This window comes from Macrobrachium rosenbergii, chromosome 2 (assembly GCF_040412425.1).
Source record: "Macrobrachium rosenbergii isolate ZJJX-2024 chromosome 2, ASM4041242v1, whole genome shotgun sequence".
NCBI classification, from domain to species: Eukaryota; Metazoa; Arthropoda; class Malacostraca; order Decapoda; family Palaemonidae; genus Macrobrachium; species Macrobrachium rosenbergii.
The window spans coordinates 71848940-71870143 of NC_089742.1; the positions used below are offsets into that span (position 1 = coordinate 71848940).

Here is a 21204-nt window from a genome sequence, read left to right on the forward strand (position 1 = left end):
GAAAGATGCAAGTACACTATTTTCTCCAATTTTTCTTTATGTTAAAATATATATTTCACTCTCATAAACATTGCATGTAACTCAGCTGTGGACACCAAAAGTTTCTGGCTGTCCAAGAGCAAGACCCTGTGCTGTCATAAGAACAGAACAGAATATAGAATTTAGATAAGGCCATCTTAAACTAGAACACTGAACAATAATGACTAGTAGATTTTCTTTATTATAATATAGTTAGCTAGTCTGCCATTCCTACTCCATTAGTTGACTTTCATCCATGTGTATATACGAGATTTAGATTTATGTGGGGTTTCCAAAAGGTTTTTCCCATCACATTTTTTTGTGTAAGAGTGCACCAGGGTAATGTCTTGGTTGAGCCTAAGAGGACAGTCTGCTGCCGTGATCCTTCTTGCCCTTATACTGTTGTATCTGTTTCAAGCCTAACTTTACATAGAATGGTCACTTCAGTGGTTCATCTATTTGTAGTTTGGTTTTCCCTTGATAACTTAGATTTATGGTGCAGACCTAACTACTCTGTGGATAGAAAGGGGAAGTATGACAGAGTTCACATGTTATCTACAGGAGATGCTTTGTAGGCATCCATGCAATTACAGGCCCAGGTTTGGATTTGACTTATTATTTTTCTGAGGTGGTCTTTGCTGTACATCCATATTATTATTATTATTATTAATTATTATTATTATTATTATTATTATTACATAACAAAGTAGTTAAACTACACCACTGAGTTAATTTATTCAGCTCTCTTAAGACGGGGCTGAACGATCTGTCATATTAATGATAGGATTTAGTTTTAGAAACGCTCCTCTGGCCTCATGACCTTACCATCTGGGATTCAGTGCATGAAGACTTCCGAGCTTTCTTGACCTCATCGATGCAAGTTACAGATCGCATCGTAGCCAGTCGTCTGAAAGGGGGCCTTTCTTTCCTGTGGCACAAATCGTTAGACAACATGGTGGATGTGATGACCTATAGGAGTGATAGATTGCTGCAGCTTCAAGTGACAGTAGGGGACTCTAAGATCCTAATAATTCATGTTTATATGCCCTGGGAAAAGAACAATAATTTTGATCAATACTGCATGATCCTAGGTGAGTTACACAGCATTATTCACAATTCTAATGTTGATCTTTTTTGTATGATTGGGGACCTTAATTCTCACCCCACAAAACAATATTATAACGAATTTATTTGCTTCTGTCAAAATCACGCTCTCCAAATTAGCGATGCAATGCTCCTCCCTCCCTCCTCCTATACCAATGTACAAAATAGAATGGACACATTTACAACCTCCTGGCTGGACCACTGCATCACATCCCCACAACTTCATGGTTCTGTTGTGACCTGCAACGTTCGCTATGATCTTGTGATGGGCCATGATCAGATCCCCGTACCAATGACCTTTAGGGAAACCACGAAAACCAGGCTGCGGTCAATAGTTCAGCCGGCAGACGCCTTACTGTGCATTAACACAAAATGTAGAAATGACCATCACAGGAGAGATGTGAAAGATTTCTATTCGAATATAATTTTCACTATGCTTGCCTCCAGCAGGGGTACCTTTAGATCTCGACAAAGCAACTCTCATAATAAACCTGGATGGAATGACTTAGTTAAAGACCTATATACACATTCACGAGAAATGTTTTTACTGTGGAGGCAAAATGGTAGCCCAAGGGAGGGACACTTTGCACTGCTAATGAGGCAGGCAAGAGTGTGGTTCAAACTTGCCCTTAAGCACTGCAGACTGATTGAAAAGCAACTAAGAGCTGATGCAATATCTAGAAAATTAGAATCTGGCAATTACTCTCGTCTTTGGAAAGACATTCAATCCCCAATCCCAAAACTAAATAGCTATCACAGAGAGTAGAAGCCGTTGGTGATGAGACCATCGCAAGAATATGAGGCAATCACTTCAGCACTACCCTGAATTGCATAAATGATCAAGACTCCAGAAGGGATGTAGATAACCTCCATACTGACAACATTCGGTTTCTTTTCGTCGATTGTAATACTCCAGGTAACATCAGCAATGCCATAAACAACCTACCTAATAATAAATCATCCGGCTGCGAAGGTGTACCTGCTGAAGCTTTCAAATTCTGCCATCTGATAATTTACATTTTGCTAGCTGCTCTATTCAATGTGTGCATAATTCACCAGTTTCTCCCAGACTCCCTACTTTTAGTTCACTTAATACCATTAATAAAAAAACAAGACAGAGGATGCATCTGACCCTGGCAATTATCACCCAGTTGTAATTACTACAGTTGTGTCGAAGACACTTGAGTCAGTTCTTCTAGTGAGACTTCTCCCCTTTCTACACACTACTGACAACCAGTTTGGTTATAAAGCAAACCACACAACTGATACCTGCATGCACATCCTGAAAGAATTGCTGAATTGTTACATATCATCAGCCTCTCCCGTTTTGTAGATGTGAGAAAAGCATTTGACAGAGTAAACTACCTGAAGCTGCACAAACGAGGCAAACCTCTATATCTGATTGGCATTTTTTTGTTGGTTCTCCACACAGCAATTCTGTGTCAAATGGGGTAACGTATCGTTGTACACCTTCAGCTCCCTAAACGGGCTCTGGCAAAGGGGCATTCTCTCTCCACACCTGTTTAACACATACACAGATGCCTTGAAACACAGCTGCCCTGAATGTCAAACTGAACTCAATTACTCCCAGTCGGATGCACTGTCAATGACGCAACAATAAACAACCTCTGTTATGCCGATGATATGGCTCTGATTTCCCCATTAGTGCAAGGTCTCCAGCAACTCATCGACACTTGCCGCCAATATGCAGAGGAATTTGATAGTGATGTTGCTGCTCCTAAGATCGCTTAAGCTTGTTGCAGAACCACAAATTTTCCTCGGAAATCGTCTGGAATTCATGCATGAATTTATGTATTTGGGCCACTTTATCCCGGACGACCTAAAAGATACGGCATGCATAAAACAGGCATCATAAACTGTGTGCAACTGGCAACAGGATTACAAGGAGGTTTACCTTCCGTCACTGAGACACAAAACTGCTGCTCTTCCGCTTGTACTGCTACAGCATATATGGGTGTTCCCTTTGGACAAACTATACCCGAGAGACCATGAGACGTATCACTGTTGTTCACAGTGATATTCTAAGATGCCTCACAAACACTCCTCACTATTACTCCGCCATGCAGATGTTCTTAGAAAACTGCCTGGATAACTTCAAAATCATTGTTAGGCAAACAATGTCCAGTCTGATCGCCCGACTGAGAAACAGCAGCAATTTGCTCACACAAAGCACCCTAAGCCGTGAGGCAAGATGATGATCTAAATTGTGGGAATGATTGGATAATGAGATGTCTGTTCCTTAAATAATGTATTCTGTCTGTTCCTTAAATAATGTATTCTGTATTTTTGCAATTATGAAGTGTCATCTCCAGAATCTCTCATTACTATTATTATATTTCTATTTCTTGTTATTATTGGTATTATCCTATTTTATCATCACTGTGGTTAATACCATTGTAGAGTTTTGCTATTTTCAATTTTCATATTTAGCCTTCTGGACCCAACTTCTGTAACCACATAAGGTCCCTAGCAGGAAGTTGTCTGCAATCTGTATTTTTAATTGTTATCACTTTTAATATTTTTTTACTATTATTCTCCACATAATTACTGTCATTACCATTATTATGAATTTTATTTTATTTTTTTTTTAACTTCCTCAGCAACTGTGTGGATACTACCGATTATTATTTTTATCATGTTATTTATCTAGATTGTGTGTATTGTATCAGTATATCCATGTATATGGCTCTGAGCTGAAATAAAGGATATTATTATTATTGTTATTATTATTATTAATTAAATTACAGCTCCCTCAAAATTTTATAATTGGATTAATTGAAAATGGAGGTTTTAACAAGTTTTCTTAAAACTGAATTGGTTTCCAAAGCTTGACATTGTTGTTGACTATAATTTGGGTATTCACAAAAAAATGTTGAACTGTTAATGTTATCTTACAGTCTGTACATATAAGGATTGGATTACAGGGGCTGTGCATCAAATATCCATGGGTCAGATGAGAATGACCAGTTCTAAGACTTGCCAGAATTACTTGTTTGTGACTATTCTTTTAGAACTATAATTTCAGTATACCAACATTGGGCTTGATTTGAATTTGTTGCTATAATGTACATTGTTTCATACATTTTACCATTTACTGATTATAATGGATTGTAGAATTACCAATAACAGCAATATCAATGTTTGATCTTGTCATAGTAGTTGCAGCCATGGTAATTTTATTGGCTTCATTTCCTTTAACCCTTTAACACCGACTGGACGTATTTTATGTCGACGAAAATTGTCTGTCGGGTGCCGAGTGGACGTAAAATACGTCGACTACAAAAAGTTTTTTTAAATATTCGCAGAAAAATACTTATAAGCCTAGTTTGCGAAAAATTTTAAATCACGCGCCTTGAGGGGTGCTGGGAGAACACGGATCACACTGTTGATTTGTTTACAAGCGTGATCCAGCTGTGCATGCGCGAATTTCTTTCTTCTCCCACTAGAAAGCATCAGCGACGCAGCTCAGAAATTCTTTAGTCACTTTGTCGTAATTTTTGTACCGTTTTATATTAGCTGTTACATAAAGTTTTATATACAAAAATGTGCACAATTTCATGTAGAATACAACAAAAAATAACTCATGGTTGTAGCTTTTATAAGTTTTGAAATATTTTCATATAAATCATAAGTGCCAAAATTTCAACCTTCGGTCAAATTTGACTCTACCGAAATGGTCGAAAAACGCAATTGTAAGCTAAAACTCTTATATTCTAGTAATATTCAATCATTTACCTTCATTTTGCAACAAATTGGAAGTCTCTAGCACAATATTTCGATTTATGGTGAATTTTTGAAACAAACTTTTTCCTTACGTCCGCGCGCGCTAACTCTGCCGAAAATCTCAGAAATTCTTTAGTCACTTTGTCGTAATGTTAGCACCGTTTTATATTAGCTTTTACATAAAGTTTTATATATGAAAATGTGCACAATTTCATGTAGAATACAACAAAAAATAACTCATGGTTGTAACTTTTATCAGTTTTGAAATATTTTCATATCGATTTATAAGTGCCAAAATTTCAACCTTCGGTCAACTTTGACTCTACCGAAATGGTCGAAAAACGCAATTGTAAGCTAAAACTCTTACATTCTAGTAATATTCAATCACTAGAATATTCAATCATTTACCTTCATTTTGCAACAAATTGGAAGTCTCTAGCACACTATTTCGATTTATGGTGAATTTTTGAAACAAACTTTTTCCTTACGTCCGTGCGCGCTAACTCAGCCGAAAATCTCAGAAATTCTTTAGTCACTTTGTCATAATGTTTGCACCGTTTTATATTAGCCGTTACATAAAGTTTTATATATGAAAATGTGTGCAATTTCATGTAGAATATAACAAAAAATAACTCATGGTTGTAGCTTTTATCAGTTTTGAAATATTTTCATATAAATCACGATAAGTGCCAAAATTTCAACCTTCAGTCAACTTTGACTCGACCAAAATGGTTGAAAAACGCAATTGTAAGCTAAAACTCTTAAATTCTAGTAATATTATTACCTTCATTTTGCAACAAGTTGGAAGTCTCTAGCACAATATTTAGATTTACGGTGAATTTTTGAAAAAAACGTTTTTTACGTCCGCGCACGCGTTACAAATTCATGCATCATTTTGTGATAATATTTTCTCTGTGTTGCTTTGATCGTTTTACAATTTGTTATGTACCAAAATTTTCGCAATTTAGTGTACAATACAACGAAAAAAAAATAACTCATTAGCTTTAACCGTTTTGCTCACAGGGCGATTTGTATACAATTACTGTATATGAAATTTTTTTTGGCGGTCATATATTCCAATATTTATATATGATATATTTTTTTTTTTATTTCTGATGGTTGCATACTAAACTTCAGGCAATGGCAAAAAAAGGAGCCAAAAATGAACTCTTAATCTTAAAAACTAAGCGTGCTGTGATTTTTTGAAAAAAAAACTTTGTTTCGGTGCTAACTCTCAAACCGCGCTGGCATACAGGAGACGCTTTTGTAAATAGAGGCTCAGCATTTAAGGGTTGATCCCTACGTTGGTAGGAATCCAACATATTTCTACCCTTACTATCTATGTATAATTTGTCAAGTGAAATTTTTTGTTGTTGTGCAAGGGTATTTTGGGGCTGTAATTCTGAAGGATTTTTATAGAACTTAAGTCTGTATAAATTACAAATTTCTGCTATTGTATTATTTCACTAACTTTAATGACTGACCTACTGCACATCTATATATCAGTAAGCTTTATGTATAAATTGTTTCTTACTGTAATAGGCCATTTGCTTGCTATCTGTTCCAATTTTGTCAGTGCCAATAATATTATAAAGTAGTTTAACCAGACCACTGAGTTCATTTATTTAGCTCTCTCTCACAGGGCTGGCAAAAGATGTTTTGCTGCCTCTTGGCAGCCTGCTATACTTCATGCATTATGACATTATTTAAAAGTTGGTTTAAGTCCAAGAACAGTTTTCCCTGATTCTGTGTTATTTGGTGTCATTGCTAGGGAACTGAAGATCTAATTATATCAAAACTTGCTGCATGGATAGAATTATTTCAAACTTGCTCCATAATGTTAAGCACAAGATGCATAATTTGCAAATTTCCATATCAAATTATTCTTATAATTTGTTTTATGTTAAAAAAACAGTTATTCAACTAAAATATTTTCTGATTTTATGTACAAAAATCCAAAGTTTCATTAATGGTAAACTTTACAAATAATGGCAACCTACTTGCCATGAGTATGAATCAAGGTACATCTGGGAATGATTTACGTATGAAAAAATTTGTATATACATGCAGTAATAAGCTCTTGATTCACATAGTTCAACAGCAATGTGTAATTTCTTCAAATCAATTTTCATGCTGAAACAAAACCATACACACCATTACATTATCATTTACCCAATTGTTATTGCTATTACTTTCAGGCTACACAATAAATAAAAGATTAAAGAGCTTTGTCAAAGAAAACATTCAATAAAACTATATCTATAACTTCATCATCCAAAGCATTCTTTTTAATACCCTACAGTATATCACATTGGAATGGAAGGAACAAAAGTATAACAAAATTATTCAATACTGTAACTATAAATAATTTACTAAAGGCATTTAAAATTCAATGACAGTGTGAGCCACAAATTTTAGTTACTATTGTGAAAACAAGTTTCAAAGGTTTTCATCCACTGTATTATATTCAGATCCATCGTTTGGCACTGTTTTTATTTGGAGCACATTTCTAAATCAGTTCTTGCAAAAAGGTTGATCTTTTTAAAATTTTGTTCAGTCAAAACCACCACACTACTGTTGAAAACTTAAACTCTGTAAAACAGCACTTGTAAAGGAATGCCACAAGTTTAAGTACAAGGATTTCTTAATGACAAGAGTAATCATATAAAAGAAACTAGCTAGATTCTTCAACTCATAATAAATATCTTGTTTGTACCAGTTTCATACGGGTAGACAGAAAAAATACAACTATAAACACAATATAAATCTAGAGTTGAGAATACATTTAACATTTTTGGTTGAAAAAAAAAAACCAACAAAGAGGGTTTATAACATATCCCCACTAGAGCTGCAATAAACCTGAGTTTGGTAGCAAAGGAAACAACACAACTTGTTTTTATGTCAAATCGTAAATGTACCATTCCTGACTAGTAAAAAAAAAAAAATTATCAGGTTCTTTAAAAACTAACGAAAGGAAAATGACCATAAGGATGGAAAACTTTTACAAAATATTACATTTTCCCATTATGGGATTTCCTCTATAAACAGGTCTTCTGTGGAAGAATTCTTATTAAAAGCACCTTCAAGATAACAAGGACCAGGGAAATGAGTTTCATTATAACACTCTCAAAGTTCTTCCCAATGCTCCATAACATCATAAAAGACTCGCAGCTTCTGTTCACTACTGGTGGCACTAGATATCAATTTTCCACAGATTAACACTTACAAGTCTGATGCAGATCTGAATGAATTCAATCTTTCCAGGACTACACTAGGTTGTAAATTGATCAGTTTTCCCAGCTTCTGTACTGTTAATTTCACTGGGACACCTGCACCAAGATCTACACATGCATAAATTAACTGCTGAGACGAGTCTGTAGAGTCAAAACTATCACAACACTCCTGACCAGTGCTACTTGATAGTATACTAGACTGTGGCTTTGCAGTAGACTTCATGGCTACAGTACGCCTGACAGACACAGGGAAAGACTTCCTTGCTGTGTTTTTCAATCTCGGTACAGAGTCACTCACTGGCTTTTTAGAGTAACTTGGAGAAAGAGTTGGCAAAGTTGAACTTGTTGCTACTGGAAAGGAAACATTACCAACCACTGGTACTTCCTCCGAACATGAACTTGTGGAAGGTGTGTGCACTGAAGAAAGTGCTTCATCCCGAAGATTCTTGACACTAATTTCAAGGTGGGAATGTAGGAAAGCATGGTGAGTTTGCATTTCCTGAAGAGTTTCCCCTACATCACCACAATAGTTACACTTATATGGTTGCTTGATGGGAAAACGCATTGGTGAATCAAAGGTTAATTTGGTGAAAGTAAACTCGCTAGCTTCTGGATGACGGCGACGCAAATGCAACCGTATGGATGACATATTCTTTACTACATGTGCACAAACTTCACACCTGTGAAAAGAAAAGAAATTACCAGCATATAAACAAAAGTGATTCTACTGATTTATCCAATTACATATATAGTAACAGTTGGTGACTAAAGGTAATGTACAAGAAATACACCATAACACTGTTAATCTTGACCTGGATAATCTGGACAGAATCTAGAATCTACATATACAAAAAGTTTCAAGAGTAATCTTCACTCACATTTCTTCTGACAAATGAGGCACTAGTCCTTGAAAGCTAAGAGTTCCGTACAGTATTGGTATAACATACTTCAAAGAAAAATCTACACAAGTGGAGAGTATTTTTTTTTGTCTCCAGCAGTATTTTATGGCATTAAAATAAATTTCTGTAAAGATTGTTTTATTACAATATACTCCCCCAGTTGTTGCGGCAAACCTGGCAGATTTCTTTTGCCTTACGGGGTGTGCCGGCCCCACCTTGTCAACCAGTTGCTCCTGGCGCTTTTTTCAATGACGTATGGTGACGTTTATTTATGTTAGCAACAGAATTTTTGTAAATAATGTAATTGTTGTTGCTGATGGTCTTGTTTATTGTTCTGTTGATTTTTACAATGTTACTGTTGTTATGAGTCTATTTATTAGTTTTGATACTGATTTATGTGTTAACTTTAATTCTTTTGGGAGACATTAAGCTGAACCCTGGGCCTATTACTCATTCCAGTAAGAAAATACATAAGTATTTGGGGCTTAAGGTCACTCTTTTGATCTCTGGAGTTGTCCCCATAATTACAATTTGATGTTTTTATCTGGGACTCTTGTTAAGTAACAACAAGTCAAAGGTTCAGCTTTTAATCCTGGGGTCTGATGGCCCTGACTTTATTTATCATCATAATATCCCACATGCACAAAGTATGACTGTATACACGAAGTCTAGATGACCTATTTATCATCAGAAAAATTTGGAGTGCAGTTGTCATGAAGTTCTTTGTCTTAAAATTTCCAGTAAGGTCCACAATGTTTATGTATTTGCTGTTTACCACAATCCAAATATCAACAATTCTACTGTATATATGACTGTCTTTTCGATTCAAAAGCTTCATTCGTTATGTGCGGAGACCATAATGCAAAGCACGGTGAGTGGCTAAATTCAAACTCCACATCTCGACATGGCTGGTTTGCTCTTGAGTTCTGTGTGTCCTTCCAATTTTGTCCAGCTGATTGAGATTAGTTAGTTATAAATGATTTGTTTAACCAGACCTCTGAACTCTTTTAGGGTTCTTCTCGGGCTGGGAAAAGAATGGGGGAAAGAGTACATAAAAAAAAAATTAAGTAGTTAACTAAATAAATAAATAATAAAAAGGGGGAGTTAGAAAAACAATCGAGAAAAAAAAAAAAAAAGGGGAGATTATATTTTACTTATCAATTTAATTTTGTTTAGGAAGAGAATGATATTATTAATTGAAAAGTTATTACCTTCTGCTAGAATATCCTTTATTGATTTATTTTGTAGTCTTTCTTTCATGATGCCATCTGGGACAGTCAATCAAGATGTGTTTGATTGTTACTGGGATGTTACATCTTTCACAAGTTATTGGGTTTGTGTGTGGAGTTGACATCAGATGACCATGTGTGAGTCTGGAATGTCCTATTCTGAGTCTTGTTAAAATAACCTCATTGATTCTTTGCTTTTGGGTAGAAGAATGCCATTTTTAACTTCGTTCTTAATTTGTTTTAGTTTGTTTTGTGGGGGTATATTTGTCCAATCATTCTGCCAATCCCTATAAATTAAGGGTTTAACTGATGCTAGCCAGTCTGATATGGGTGCTTTCATAGTAGTTGGGGGATTGTACAAGCCAATTTTGCAGCTTTATCTGCTTTCTCATTACCCTCAATGCCTACATGGGCTGGGATCCAACAAATTTGAATTTGAAGGCCGTTTGTAATTAACTGATGTATTTCCCGTTGTATATTTTGGACAAGGTGATTATTTGATTTAAATGATCCTATTGCTTCAATTGCGCTTCTTGAGTCGCTCAATATGAGTGCTGAAGGAATTCCTTTTTTGTTATAATCTTGAGAGCCAATTGTATGGCTGTTAATTCTGCTGTAAATACTGATGATATTAGAGGAAGGCCCATTTGGATAGTTTTATCACTTGAATAGGCTGATGAGCCCACTCCACCTTCATTTTTGGATCCATCTGTGTAGATTATGAAGGGATTACCCTTCCGTCTTATGTGTTCCATGGCATGTTGATGGTACATTTCTGCGTTGGACATATATTTCTTTTGAAAGATATGATAAATATGTGCATAGTTTTGCCCTTTTTAGTGTCCATGGTGTGACCGGATTTATTTCTTGGGTGAATTTGGGTATCATGTTATGTAAATTCAATAAATGATTAGTTTTTTTAGTAAATGAGTTTTGATTTGGGTTATTATTTGTATTTTGATTGAGAAATTTATTTGATGCAGGAGATGTGCCTGCTTGAAGGGATAAGCCTCTTCTTAAAGTAATTAGATCTCTGTAATATTTTAGAGGTAGGCAGCTGGCCTGCCTCTGCTAGATAGAGACAGTTGGAGATGAGCGGAAGGCTCCTGTACATATACGTACTCCTCGTGATGTAAAGCATCTAGAGATTTTAAAGTTGTTTCTGAGGCAGTTGAATAAATTGGACAGCTATAATTTATAATTGATAGTACTATTGCATTGTATAACATTAACATTGTGTCTCGTCCTGCACCCCATTTGGTGTATGAGATTTTCTTTAATAAAGTAAGGGCTTTAGATCCTTTGGCTTTGATATATTTGACATGATCTTTCCAATTTAAATGTTGGTCAAAAATTATACCCAAATATTTAACACTATTGCACATGTTTATCTCTTCATTATAGAGATATAACTTAATGGTTTGTTGTTTCAAACCCATCTTTTGTCTTTGTAGAAGACAATGCCATTTGTTTTATTTAATGACAACTTGAAGCCTACGGAATTGGTCCAAGTGGTTATATTTTTGTTGCTATATTAAGTATTCTTTGAGCATGTCTCAAAGAATAACTTGAATAATAAATTACAAAATCATCCACATACAAACTATTTTGTACACCCTCAGGCAGGTTCATAGTAATGTCATCTATTGCCAGGGCAAATAAGATGCAGCTCAAAACACTGCCTTGGGGGATACCCTCCTCTTAATGGTAGCAATTTGAATATGTATTTTCTATGCGTACTTGAAATGTACGATTTGTTAGAAAATTATTGATAAATATTGAAGGTGACCTCGAATATTGACCTGTGGAGTTTCTACATAATATTGTATCTCCATGTGGTATCATATGCTTTTTCTATATCAAAGAAAATAGCCACTGTCAGCTTTTTCTTTTCAAATCCTTTTTTTAATATGATCTTCTATTTGAGTTAACGGGTCTAGTGTAGATCTACCAGCTATTGATCCCGATTGGGTAGGTGATAAAATTGAGTGTTTTGTTATGACACTTGTTAATCTCAAACTAACCATTTTCTCCAACAGTTTGCACAAGCAACTTGTTAGAGATATTGGCCTATAATTAGTGGGGTTGCTAGGGTCTTTTCCTGGTTTACTGATGGTATGATTATTGCATGTCTCCATTTAGTTGGGAAGACATGCGTTAGCCATATGCTATTATATAATTTTAATAAGAATTCTTTAGCTAGTGTGGCTAAATTCTGGATCATTTCAAAAGAAATCATATCATGCCCTGAGCTGATGATCGACATGATTTTAGGGCAAAATTAAGTTCGTTCATATTAAATTCTTGGTTATAATCAAGGTCCTCATCAGTTTCAAAATTAAGTGTATGATTTATTTTTTGTGTTCTAATTCTTTTGAAGTGTTCATCTAAATTACAATAAGCACTAACATCTTTGAGAAAACCACACACATTCCTGGTAACAGATTAGACCTCACATTCACAGATGTTGCAGCTATTGCCAAGTCCAAAGTCTGTGAATATATAGGCACTTCTGATCATTGCACCATTGAGATGGACATAGCTGTCTTGTTAAATCAGTATATTCCTAATGCCACTACTGGAAAAACGGTCTGATTGAAATCCAGAGCCACTTGGGATTGCATTACTGAAGCTTGTCAGGCACTTAATATTTCAGATCCTATATTAGATCCTGATCCCAAGAAGTTAAATGAAATGCTGATGGCTATTTTAATAAGGTATGTCCCTAGAAAGGTTATCAAATTTAGGACAAATGTCCCTCTCCCTGATACGTACTTGTCATCCTGAGCCTATTCTTACAAAATTTGCATTTTGCCCTGGGGTTGTTGAGAAAATTCTGGATAATCTTGATAGCTGGGGTGGAGAAGATCCCTTTGTTTTTTAAAAAAGTTTCTAGGGTATTGTCTCCCAAGATTAGTAGATCCTATAGATTTTCATGTCAACATAGTAATATCTTTAGGGATGAGCACAAGCTTAGTAATACAGTGCCTGTTCCAAAGAGTGGCATATCTGCAGACTGCAGTAACTACAGGCTGATCTCTTTTCTCCCTGTGCTCTCCAGAGTTGCTGAAACACTTATTTTTATGCCACTATATAAGTGTATGGAAACCAAATGATTGTTAGCTGACAATCAATATGCATACAGGAAGCAGTTAGGTACCTGCAATGCTCTTTCAGACATGACATGCCATTTGCAAGGGAACCTTGATAAGGGTTTTGAGTGCAAAATAATTCAAATAGATTTTAGTGCTGCTTTCAGTTTAGTAATCACAAGGCACTTATTTACAAACTTCCGAATCTTGGAGTGGGTGGATATGTGTTACTTCAAGATTTCCTTTCAGGTAGGCAGCAGCGAGCTGCTGTGGATGGGATCTTTAGTGAACCAAGACCTATTGTGTCTTGAGTTCTACAGGGCAGTGTTCTTGGTCCACTGTTATTTTTAGTATATACAAGTAATATGGTTGTTGGCCTGGAAAACAAGACTGTTCAAGATTGTTCAGTATACTAATGATGCAACACTTGTGGGTGTAGTAAAGTCTCCACTTATGAGAAATGAAGCTGCCCTCAGCCTTAATCGGGACATGGACCGGATAAGGGAATGTTGTAGTCGGTGGGGTATAAAGCTGAACTCTAGTAAAATGAAAACACTATTGATTAGCAGATCTTGTACAGTTTTCCCACCCCATCCTCCGCTTCGGTGGATGGAACTTTGCTGAATGAGTCTGAAGCTTTAACTATTCTAGGTGTAACTTTTAACTTACATCTAACTTGAGACACTTCTAATGAAAGTTTCAGAAGTTGTATTTTAACAGAGAGCTTTCACATTCACAACTGATCCCTGATCCCCTTTATCTGCTGAGAGCAACCAGATTTGCTGAACAGCAGCACCAATATGCAGTAAATGTGCCTCGCTGTCAAACTTCTAAGTTCCAGAGGTTCTTTATTCCTCACCGCCACAGGACTGTAGAACAGCCTCCCAGAGGATGTTGTGCGATTGGAACTTCAGGAATTCAAGCGAAGATGCAATGCATTACTAACTTAACACTATTCTCCTTGCATTTTAATACATTTTTATCTATTTATCAATTAATTAATTTTTTAATACATTTTTATCTATTTATTAATTAATTTTTTTTAATAAGTGAGATCTCTTCTTTCTGTATTTCCCTTTACTTCCTGTTTCTTCTTCCTAATGAACACCATATTCTTTGGAAGCTTGAATTTCAAGTCAATGGCCCCTGTAGGCTTGTTCCATTTGAATAGGTTTCATCTACTGATTAATAATAATGTTGTTTTAGGAATACAGCTCCTAGCTTTCAAGGACAGTGCCCCATTTGTCTGAAGAAATTTGAGAGAATATTATTCTTGAAATTTTTTGTATATACAGTATATGCCATCCTTGCAGATGATCTAATCAGATGTCCGTTTTCATTTACATTTCAGGTACTGCCAAAAAGGTTTCCATGTGGGTCATGATTAGGATAACCTCATAAATAATGATGGCCAACCACAAATATAATGTTCATAAAATAAATTTTCAATACAAACCCATTAACCCAATTTGTTTGTAACAAAATTCCCTACCATATTTCCTAAAATTAGTATTAGAAATAATTTTATTTCATACATTTGTTTCTTAACAATAAACCCTACTTTATAGTACTGAATCTTGTGTTGGTTGGGAGGAATCAAGTTGCCAAGTCCTCAGACTGATAATTAAAATAAAACCTAGCTGGAGCAGGAGATAAAGGATGTGACAAACCATTTTAGTATAAGGTTGTAGGCTGTTTGAGGGTTTGGATTATGACCACCACCTCTTGAAATATCCACAAATGACATGGAAGCAGATAATACCTGAAATTTACATCATTAGGATGCCATAATGGAAGAAAGAGATGAATATGGAGGTAAGTTTAGCTGCCTGGAACCCTGTCCCACAACTTTTACCACAAGGCCTAACAACTCGTCATGAAGATACGAAAACCAAGAGAAATTCTGTCTTAAGCTAACAGTAAGAATAGAAGCTTCTTGAAGCTCATAAATTTTATTAAGACTTCTTAGGACTTAGGAGAAATGCCATGAGTGTCTTACTACTGTTTTCTCTGAATACTGTACCTTGCTCAATTACTTATTAAATCTAGGAAACTCAGGTAACCCATTAGGATTCTGATGATGCTATATGACTGCATAAAAATTCCATTCCCTAAAGTTCTAATGAAGTCATTCTTCAAAATTAAGAAAATTAACCATACAAATTTTAGTGATGTATGACGCTTTGAGAATGTTGGGATGGCTTAACTCCATCTCCCATGCAGGTAGGGTTATTCAGAAAGAATAATCACCAAACTACCATATCTGATGGCATAAAACTCCTTTTAAAAATGGCTGAAAATTTATACCCTGGGCCTGGAAAGCCGAGATATCTGGTTCACCCAGATACTGTAGTTAACCAGCGCTTGTGCCTAGCCAAACTCCATAATGCTGTAATATTACCAATATTCATTTAAATATTATTATTACAGTAAAATACCAGCACCCTTGGGACCAAAGGGTTGCTAGTTATCTGAATTTATTAGTTGTATGAGCGATATATTTCCACAATGCCAAACATATACCCCAAACTCCCAATTCATCTTTCATTATCAATAAATGGTACATTTTTTAACAGTTTTATTATCAAATAATTCCTAACACCTTAAAACATCAATATCCTGTGCTCGCCTAACTCTGATAATAGTGTGAAGAAAGCTTAAATCCATACATTCTAAAGCACTGATACAACAGATGAAAGACGCACATTGACACGTTATGGACAGCAGACATAAATGCACTAAAATTACACACAGCAATGGACTATCTGTGCATATGCTCTCTCTCTCTCTCTCTTATTAAGTATAACCCAGAGTGCATACAATAAGTGCAAACTTTAAACATAATGTATACAGTAAATATACATATACACAACTTAAAAATATATATGTCATTCTACATTAATGTATTATGTATAATATTGTATTAATTTAAATATATTGATGATACTGTACTGCAATAAATAAATGTCAATAAAAAATACTGCACCAGAGAGAGAAAGAGGGGTGGGGCTGCACAGTACAGGTTAACAATCCCGTATCCATAATTCTGAAAACTGAAAAGCTCCAAATTCCAAAATTTTTGTGAAGTATTTTTATTTGCAAAAATCAAATAGTACAGCTATATCTAAAATAATGATAATTTGACTGAAACTTGTTTTGTGACTGTATCAAATTACAGTATACTGCATGTATTATCATCCTATTACAGAGTAAATAAACAAACGATGGATCATGCATCATTTGCAGTCTTGTAAAGTTTACGTTCTCAAACTCTCAGCTGACTTAGTACTACCAACGTCCATATTGCCATTAGTTGCTAGATGAAACAATCTGGAGATACATTTTTCTCATAAATTATCAAAGTTGCAAGATCAAACATAATTGGATACATTTTCCTTGTAAATTAACAAAGTTGGATTTAAAAATGCAAATTACTATAATTAAACAGGCAGTAAATTTTAAATGAAGTGAAGCTGGGATTTTACCAGTTTCAGATGTCACTTTTGCCTATCCAAAATCTTTCTGCAGCCTGTACTTGATCAATTTTTTTAGCCATAGCTTTAAGCTGCAGCTTAAATTTGGTGGTATACTTTCTTAGGCGTCCTTCTCCATGTAAGGGTGAATAAAAATGTATTTTATTTCTAATTTATGGACTGTAACATAACTCTCAATAAATATTTGATAGTTACAGTAAACAACTATTTCTCTGTTTGGCTGATGTTTATACCAGTGTTCTGCATGAAATACTATGTGGATGTTAATTATAAGTACAGTACAGTACTAGTAATTAATTATTAGACAAGCCACAAGTTTGGTAAACCTGCTGAATGTATAATAATTTGCATTTTGCCTACTGAACTTTTGCTTCTAAGCCTATTACTTCATCAAAAGCTAACTTGGATGTAATGTGCATTATCAGTGGAATCTACCTAGAGTGAGACAGGCATTGGAAGCCTAGCCCAGTATAATCTATCTAAATTAAACTTGTGCAATTACAGTACAATATTTTGCATAATTTTATGAAATATGTCATTCAGATCTTAATTCTTTTTTATACTCATATTAATTAGTTTGAGAAAAACTTTTGATAACATGAAAATGATAATCTATTATAACAAGTAAAAAAAATAAAACCAAGAAAATGCCTTGTTTTCTGCAAGTTTTTAAGTATGTGTCTGAATCATTATGAAATATTTCATGATGTTTAGATATGAACAGGCCAGCCAACCTTATCAGAGAGTTATCTGTATAAAGATCTTTCTGTTAAAAGATGTTATTTTACACAAATAAAACATGAGTAGAGTTTTACATATCTGATGTCATCAGATTATCTTGTTTAAAGATCTTTTGTTAAAAAGGTGTTATTTTAATTTAGCAAATAAGATATTATAAAAAATATATCACTTTATAACTTCCTTACTAAACTAAACGCAGTCCGCTTGGCTGAAGGGCGGTAAAATGCATAGAAGTAGGAGGTTCAGTTGGCATGCCTGTAAAGCCGACAGTCGAGTAGACCAGTTTGGTTGCATGATAAATTCTAAATACTACGTGCCAATTTTCATTTTAATATCATAGAAAATGTTGAATTTAAACAGAATACTTTTACAAATATGGAGGAGAATTCAGATACTGTATATCAGATAAGGAAATTGCGAACACAGGCAGTCCCCGGTTAATGGCGATCCGGTTTTACAGCGCTTATCTAGCAACAAAAATCGTCAATTTTCGGAGCCGAAAATCGCCGATTTCCATTTATCGGCGCTGATACTTAGCTAACAGAGAACCTGATAACCGAAAATCGGTGCTTTTCAGTGCCAATAAACCCCGAAACTTGCTGAAAATCACTAATTTTCGACAAAGTGGCCAGACTTGGTGAGTGGTGCCGATATGCTGCTAGTACATCTGCTGTGAAAGTGTGCTTATAAAACCATTGATGAAGAGTAGCTCAGGATACTGAGGCTGCTGCTAATCTATTATAATAATCCAAGAAGAGGGAACATCACAGCATCACAGAAAAAAAACCTTCCTTGCTTCCTCTACACCTAATCCAGGCTTCTAACCAATTGAAAATTGAATGATACAGGTTTTGCTGGTATGGCAAGCAAAATATGGCATTTTATTTTAGAGATTTACTTTTATTCAATATAAACAGTGCAGGAATCATGAAACTGGTTTTGGTTTTACTTGATATAAAAAATAAAATGTCCCCCTAAATATAAAAAGGAGTTAACTCCAGCTTGGCAATGCTACTCCACGTTAAAAGGAGGTGAAAGGTAAGGCTCATAACTAGTGTCATTAAAATGTTCACTGTCCATTTTATGAAAATACAGTATGGCATAGTATTATCATTAAAGAACATCATTACATTTGGTTAAAACAGGCCCTTGGCATGTAAAAGAAAAAATAAAAAGGTAACAATGTTACAGCTACCATGGACTTGATGAAACCAGTGCTGCCTGATGTAGGAAGCTGAAAATACCACTCATTCCTGCTCTAGTATAATCAGGATGTCAAAATAGTCTTAATTCTGTCAAAACTTATAAGTTACCTTTTGGCTTTCTGAAAATAATAATCTGTTAATGTTTCAAGTTATTTAAGTCTTAACTCCATACATAAACTATTCTGGTACAAGTGAAAAACTGCTGTCAACCAAATAAGAAGATTAATCAAGGCACAAATACTATGAACTCTATATAAAAGGTGTTCAATATGAAACCCCAAATGAAAGGTATTCAATGTGAAACTATCACAAAAATTGAGCATTACTAGTCTAACACTGAGAACAAGATGATGAGCAACAAAAAGGTAAATCAAACTTCATGCCCACATTTAAAAAACACTAACTTCAAACACTTAACAAGTTACAAGAAAAACATTACAGATAAACAGTCGCTGTTAAATTACATAGGAATAATATCTTTACATTAGTTCACACTTACAAATGAGATATAAATGACACCAGAATCTACAATGTGAGATACAGGTGCTATCAAATGGTGCTACGGGTACAGAATTATGATCACTGAAACAGTTGCTAAAACAGATTCCTCAGGTGGTGATCTTTAAAAAAAGAAACGTACCTACATATTTTTATGCACCATTACCATAGAGAAATTTGAAAAAGTTTGTGCTATCACTGTTAGGCATATCCATGAGTTAATGAACAGATTTGCCAGATTAGACCCAACAGGTCTCTGCAAAGTGCATTACTCATTTACAGAGCACTGCTACTCCTCATCTTCCTCTTTTGGAGAAATTTTGCCCGGAGACGTTTTTGTGAAAAACAATTCTGGCACTATAAGAAATGGGTTTTATGAACATTTGTGATGCTATATGAAAACACCTACATGAACTGGGTTTTGTTTTGAACTTGTGACATATGAGAATACCTACATGAATTATCATTACTAACATGAATTATCATTACTAAAGAGACTAACCATGCACTCAAAAGTCACCAGCCAAGGTTATACAATTGCCAAATCATTTGTAATTATATAAAAATGCTGTTCAAAGAACCACAGGAAAATTTAGCATAAAATCAGAATGTAACTGCTGTTAAGGATAAAGCTAAAAATACAAAGTAATGAAACAAATACTGTACCTGTAGCATGTATTTTCTCTTGGAGCAGGAGGTACCCTGGTAAACTTGTGAGGCAGGTTTGGGTGAGACAATCTCTGATGCTTGGTCATGTCTGAATTGCGCCCTTTCTCACCACAGTAACCACATTCAAATTCTGCTTGATATAGCTGATCATATACATCACGCTTCAGTTTCCTGACAGTTTTTGGTTTATCTGCATGAATCTAAAAAATAAGAATATCAAGAATTTTTTAGAAACCTAAAAATCATTTATAAAAATAAACTGCTATTTAGCACTGAATTACATCCTACCAACAATATGAAGACCTCCCTACTGGTCAACAGACACCATTTAAATGAAAAGTTGAGTAATTTTGGTAAAATTTCAGTTGCTTACCATTAAAAGTGCTACTGTATATTGTTAGCAAGGATTCCTATCCATGAACTTCTCACTGGCTCCAAACCCAGCTTCACAATAATCTCCTAATGCCAGAAAATCTGATGCTCAACATTTTACACAGTGAAACTCAATCTTGTGCACCAAGCACTTTTTCCACCTCATAGGCTAAAAGCCACTGTCCCCACAGCACCCACTTTAGAAGCCAGTCCTTTGCAGCATATGATCTGCCCAATCCTCGTATCTTACTTTGACGAGAGACCACAAATAAAACAAACATGGTACCTATGACTGATGATAACCACAGTAATTTCCACTTCTCCAACTATGACCATAACTTCTCTCCTACATAAGATACAACACAGAACACTTGCAGGAAGTGATTTAGAAACAACAGTGCAATATCAAAAGTTTCAACTCATAAAATAAGCATGCAAGAGCATGAATGAAAAAATGTTTTTACAATAAAACATTTTTACACAAATGGATTGATTACAAAGTCTTTTCGGTGTAAAATGCACCCAGACACAACAGCTCAAGAGACTGAAAGAAGAAACTCTAAAGTTATGTGTTAGCCATAGGTGGAGTTACTCATGTTCGGCTCGCTTTGCCTGTCACTGAATCATCTCATTAACAAAATGCTATTGAGTAGGCGTAACCGTGACCTGAGCTGGCCTTACTCTTCCATTGTGTGAACCTGCCAAGGGTCAACAGATACCTTTGAAAGTGTAGGTTCATATGCTAGGAAAATTACAAATTACTTTAGAATTTGGTATTTGTTCCAATGCAATGCAGACTCACTCAGAGGCAGGAGGCTAATGTTTTGTGAGAGAGTAAGGTTGGTACGTCTCTGTGGAAAAAAGAAGTCACACCTATTCCCCTGCCACATCATCTACTCTACCAAG

The 21204-nt window shown here is 35.2% G+C and overlaps 1 protein-coding gene and 1 long non-coding RNA gene across 2 annotated transcripts in view; one reads left to right on the forward strand and one right to left on the reverse strand.

The window, feature by feature from the left end:
- LOC136848469 (uncharacterized) overlaps positions 1-14782 on the forward strand; it is a 100709-nt gene extending 85927 nt beyond the window's left edge. Inside the window, exon 3 of the long non-coding RNA XR_010856026.1 lies at positions 14671-14782. This is a non-coding gene — a long non-coding RNA (uncharacterized lncRNA). The remainder of the gene's footprint in view (positions 1-14670) is intronic.
- LOC136848450 (uncharacterized) overlaps positions 6782-21204 on the reverse strand; it is a 370363-nt gene continuing 355940 nt past the window's right edge. The window contains 2 exon segments of the mRNA XM_067120740.1: positions 6782-8779; positions 19924-20126. Coding sequence (XP_066976841.1) covers positions 8089-8779; positions 19924-20126 — 894 coding nt within the window. The 3' untranslated portion in view covers positions 6782-8088.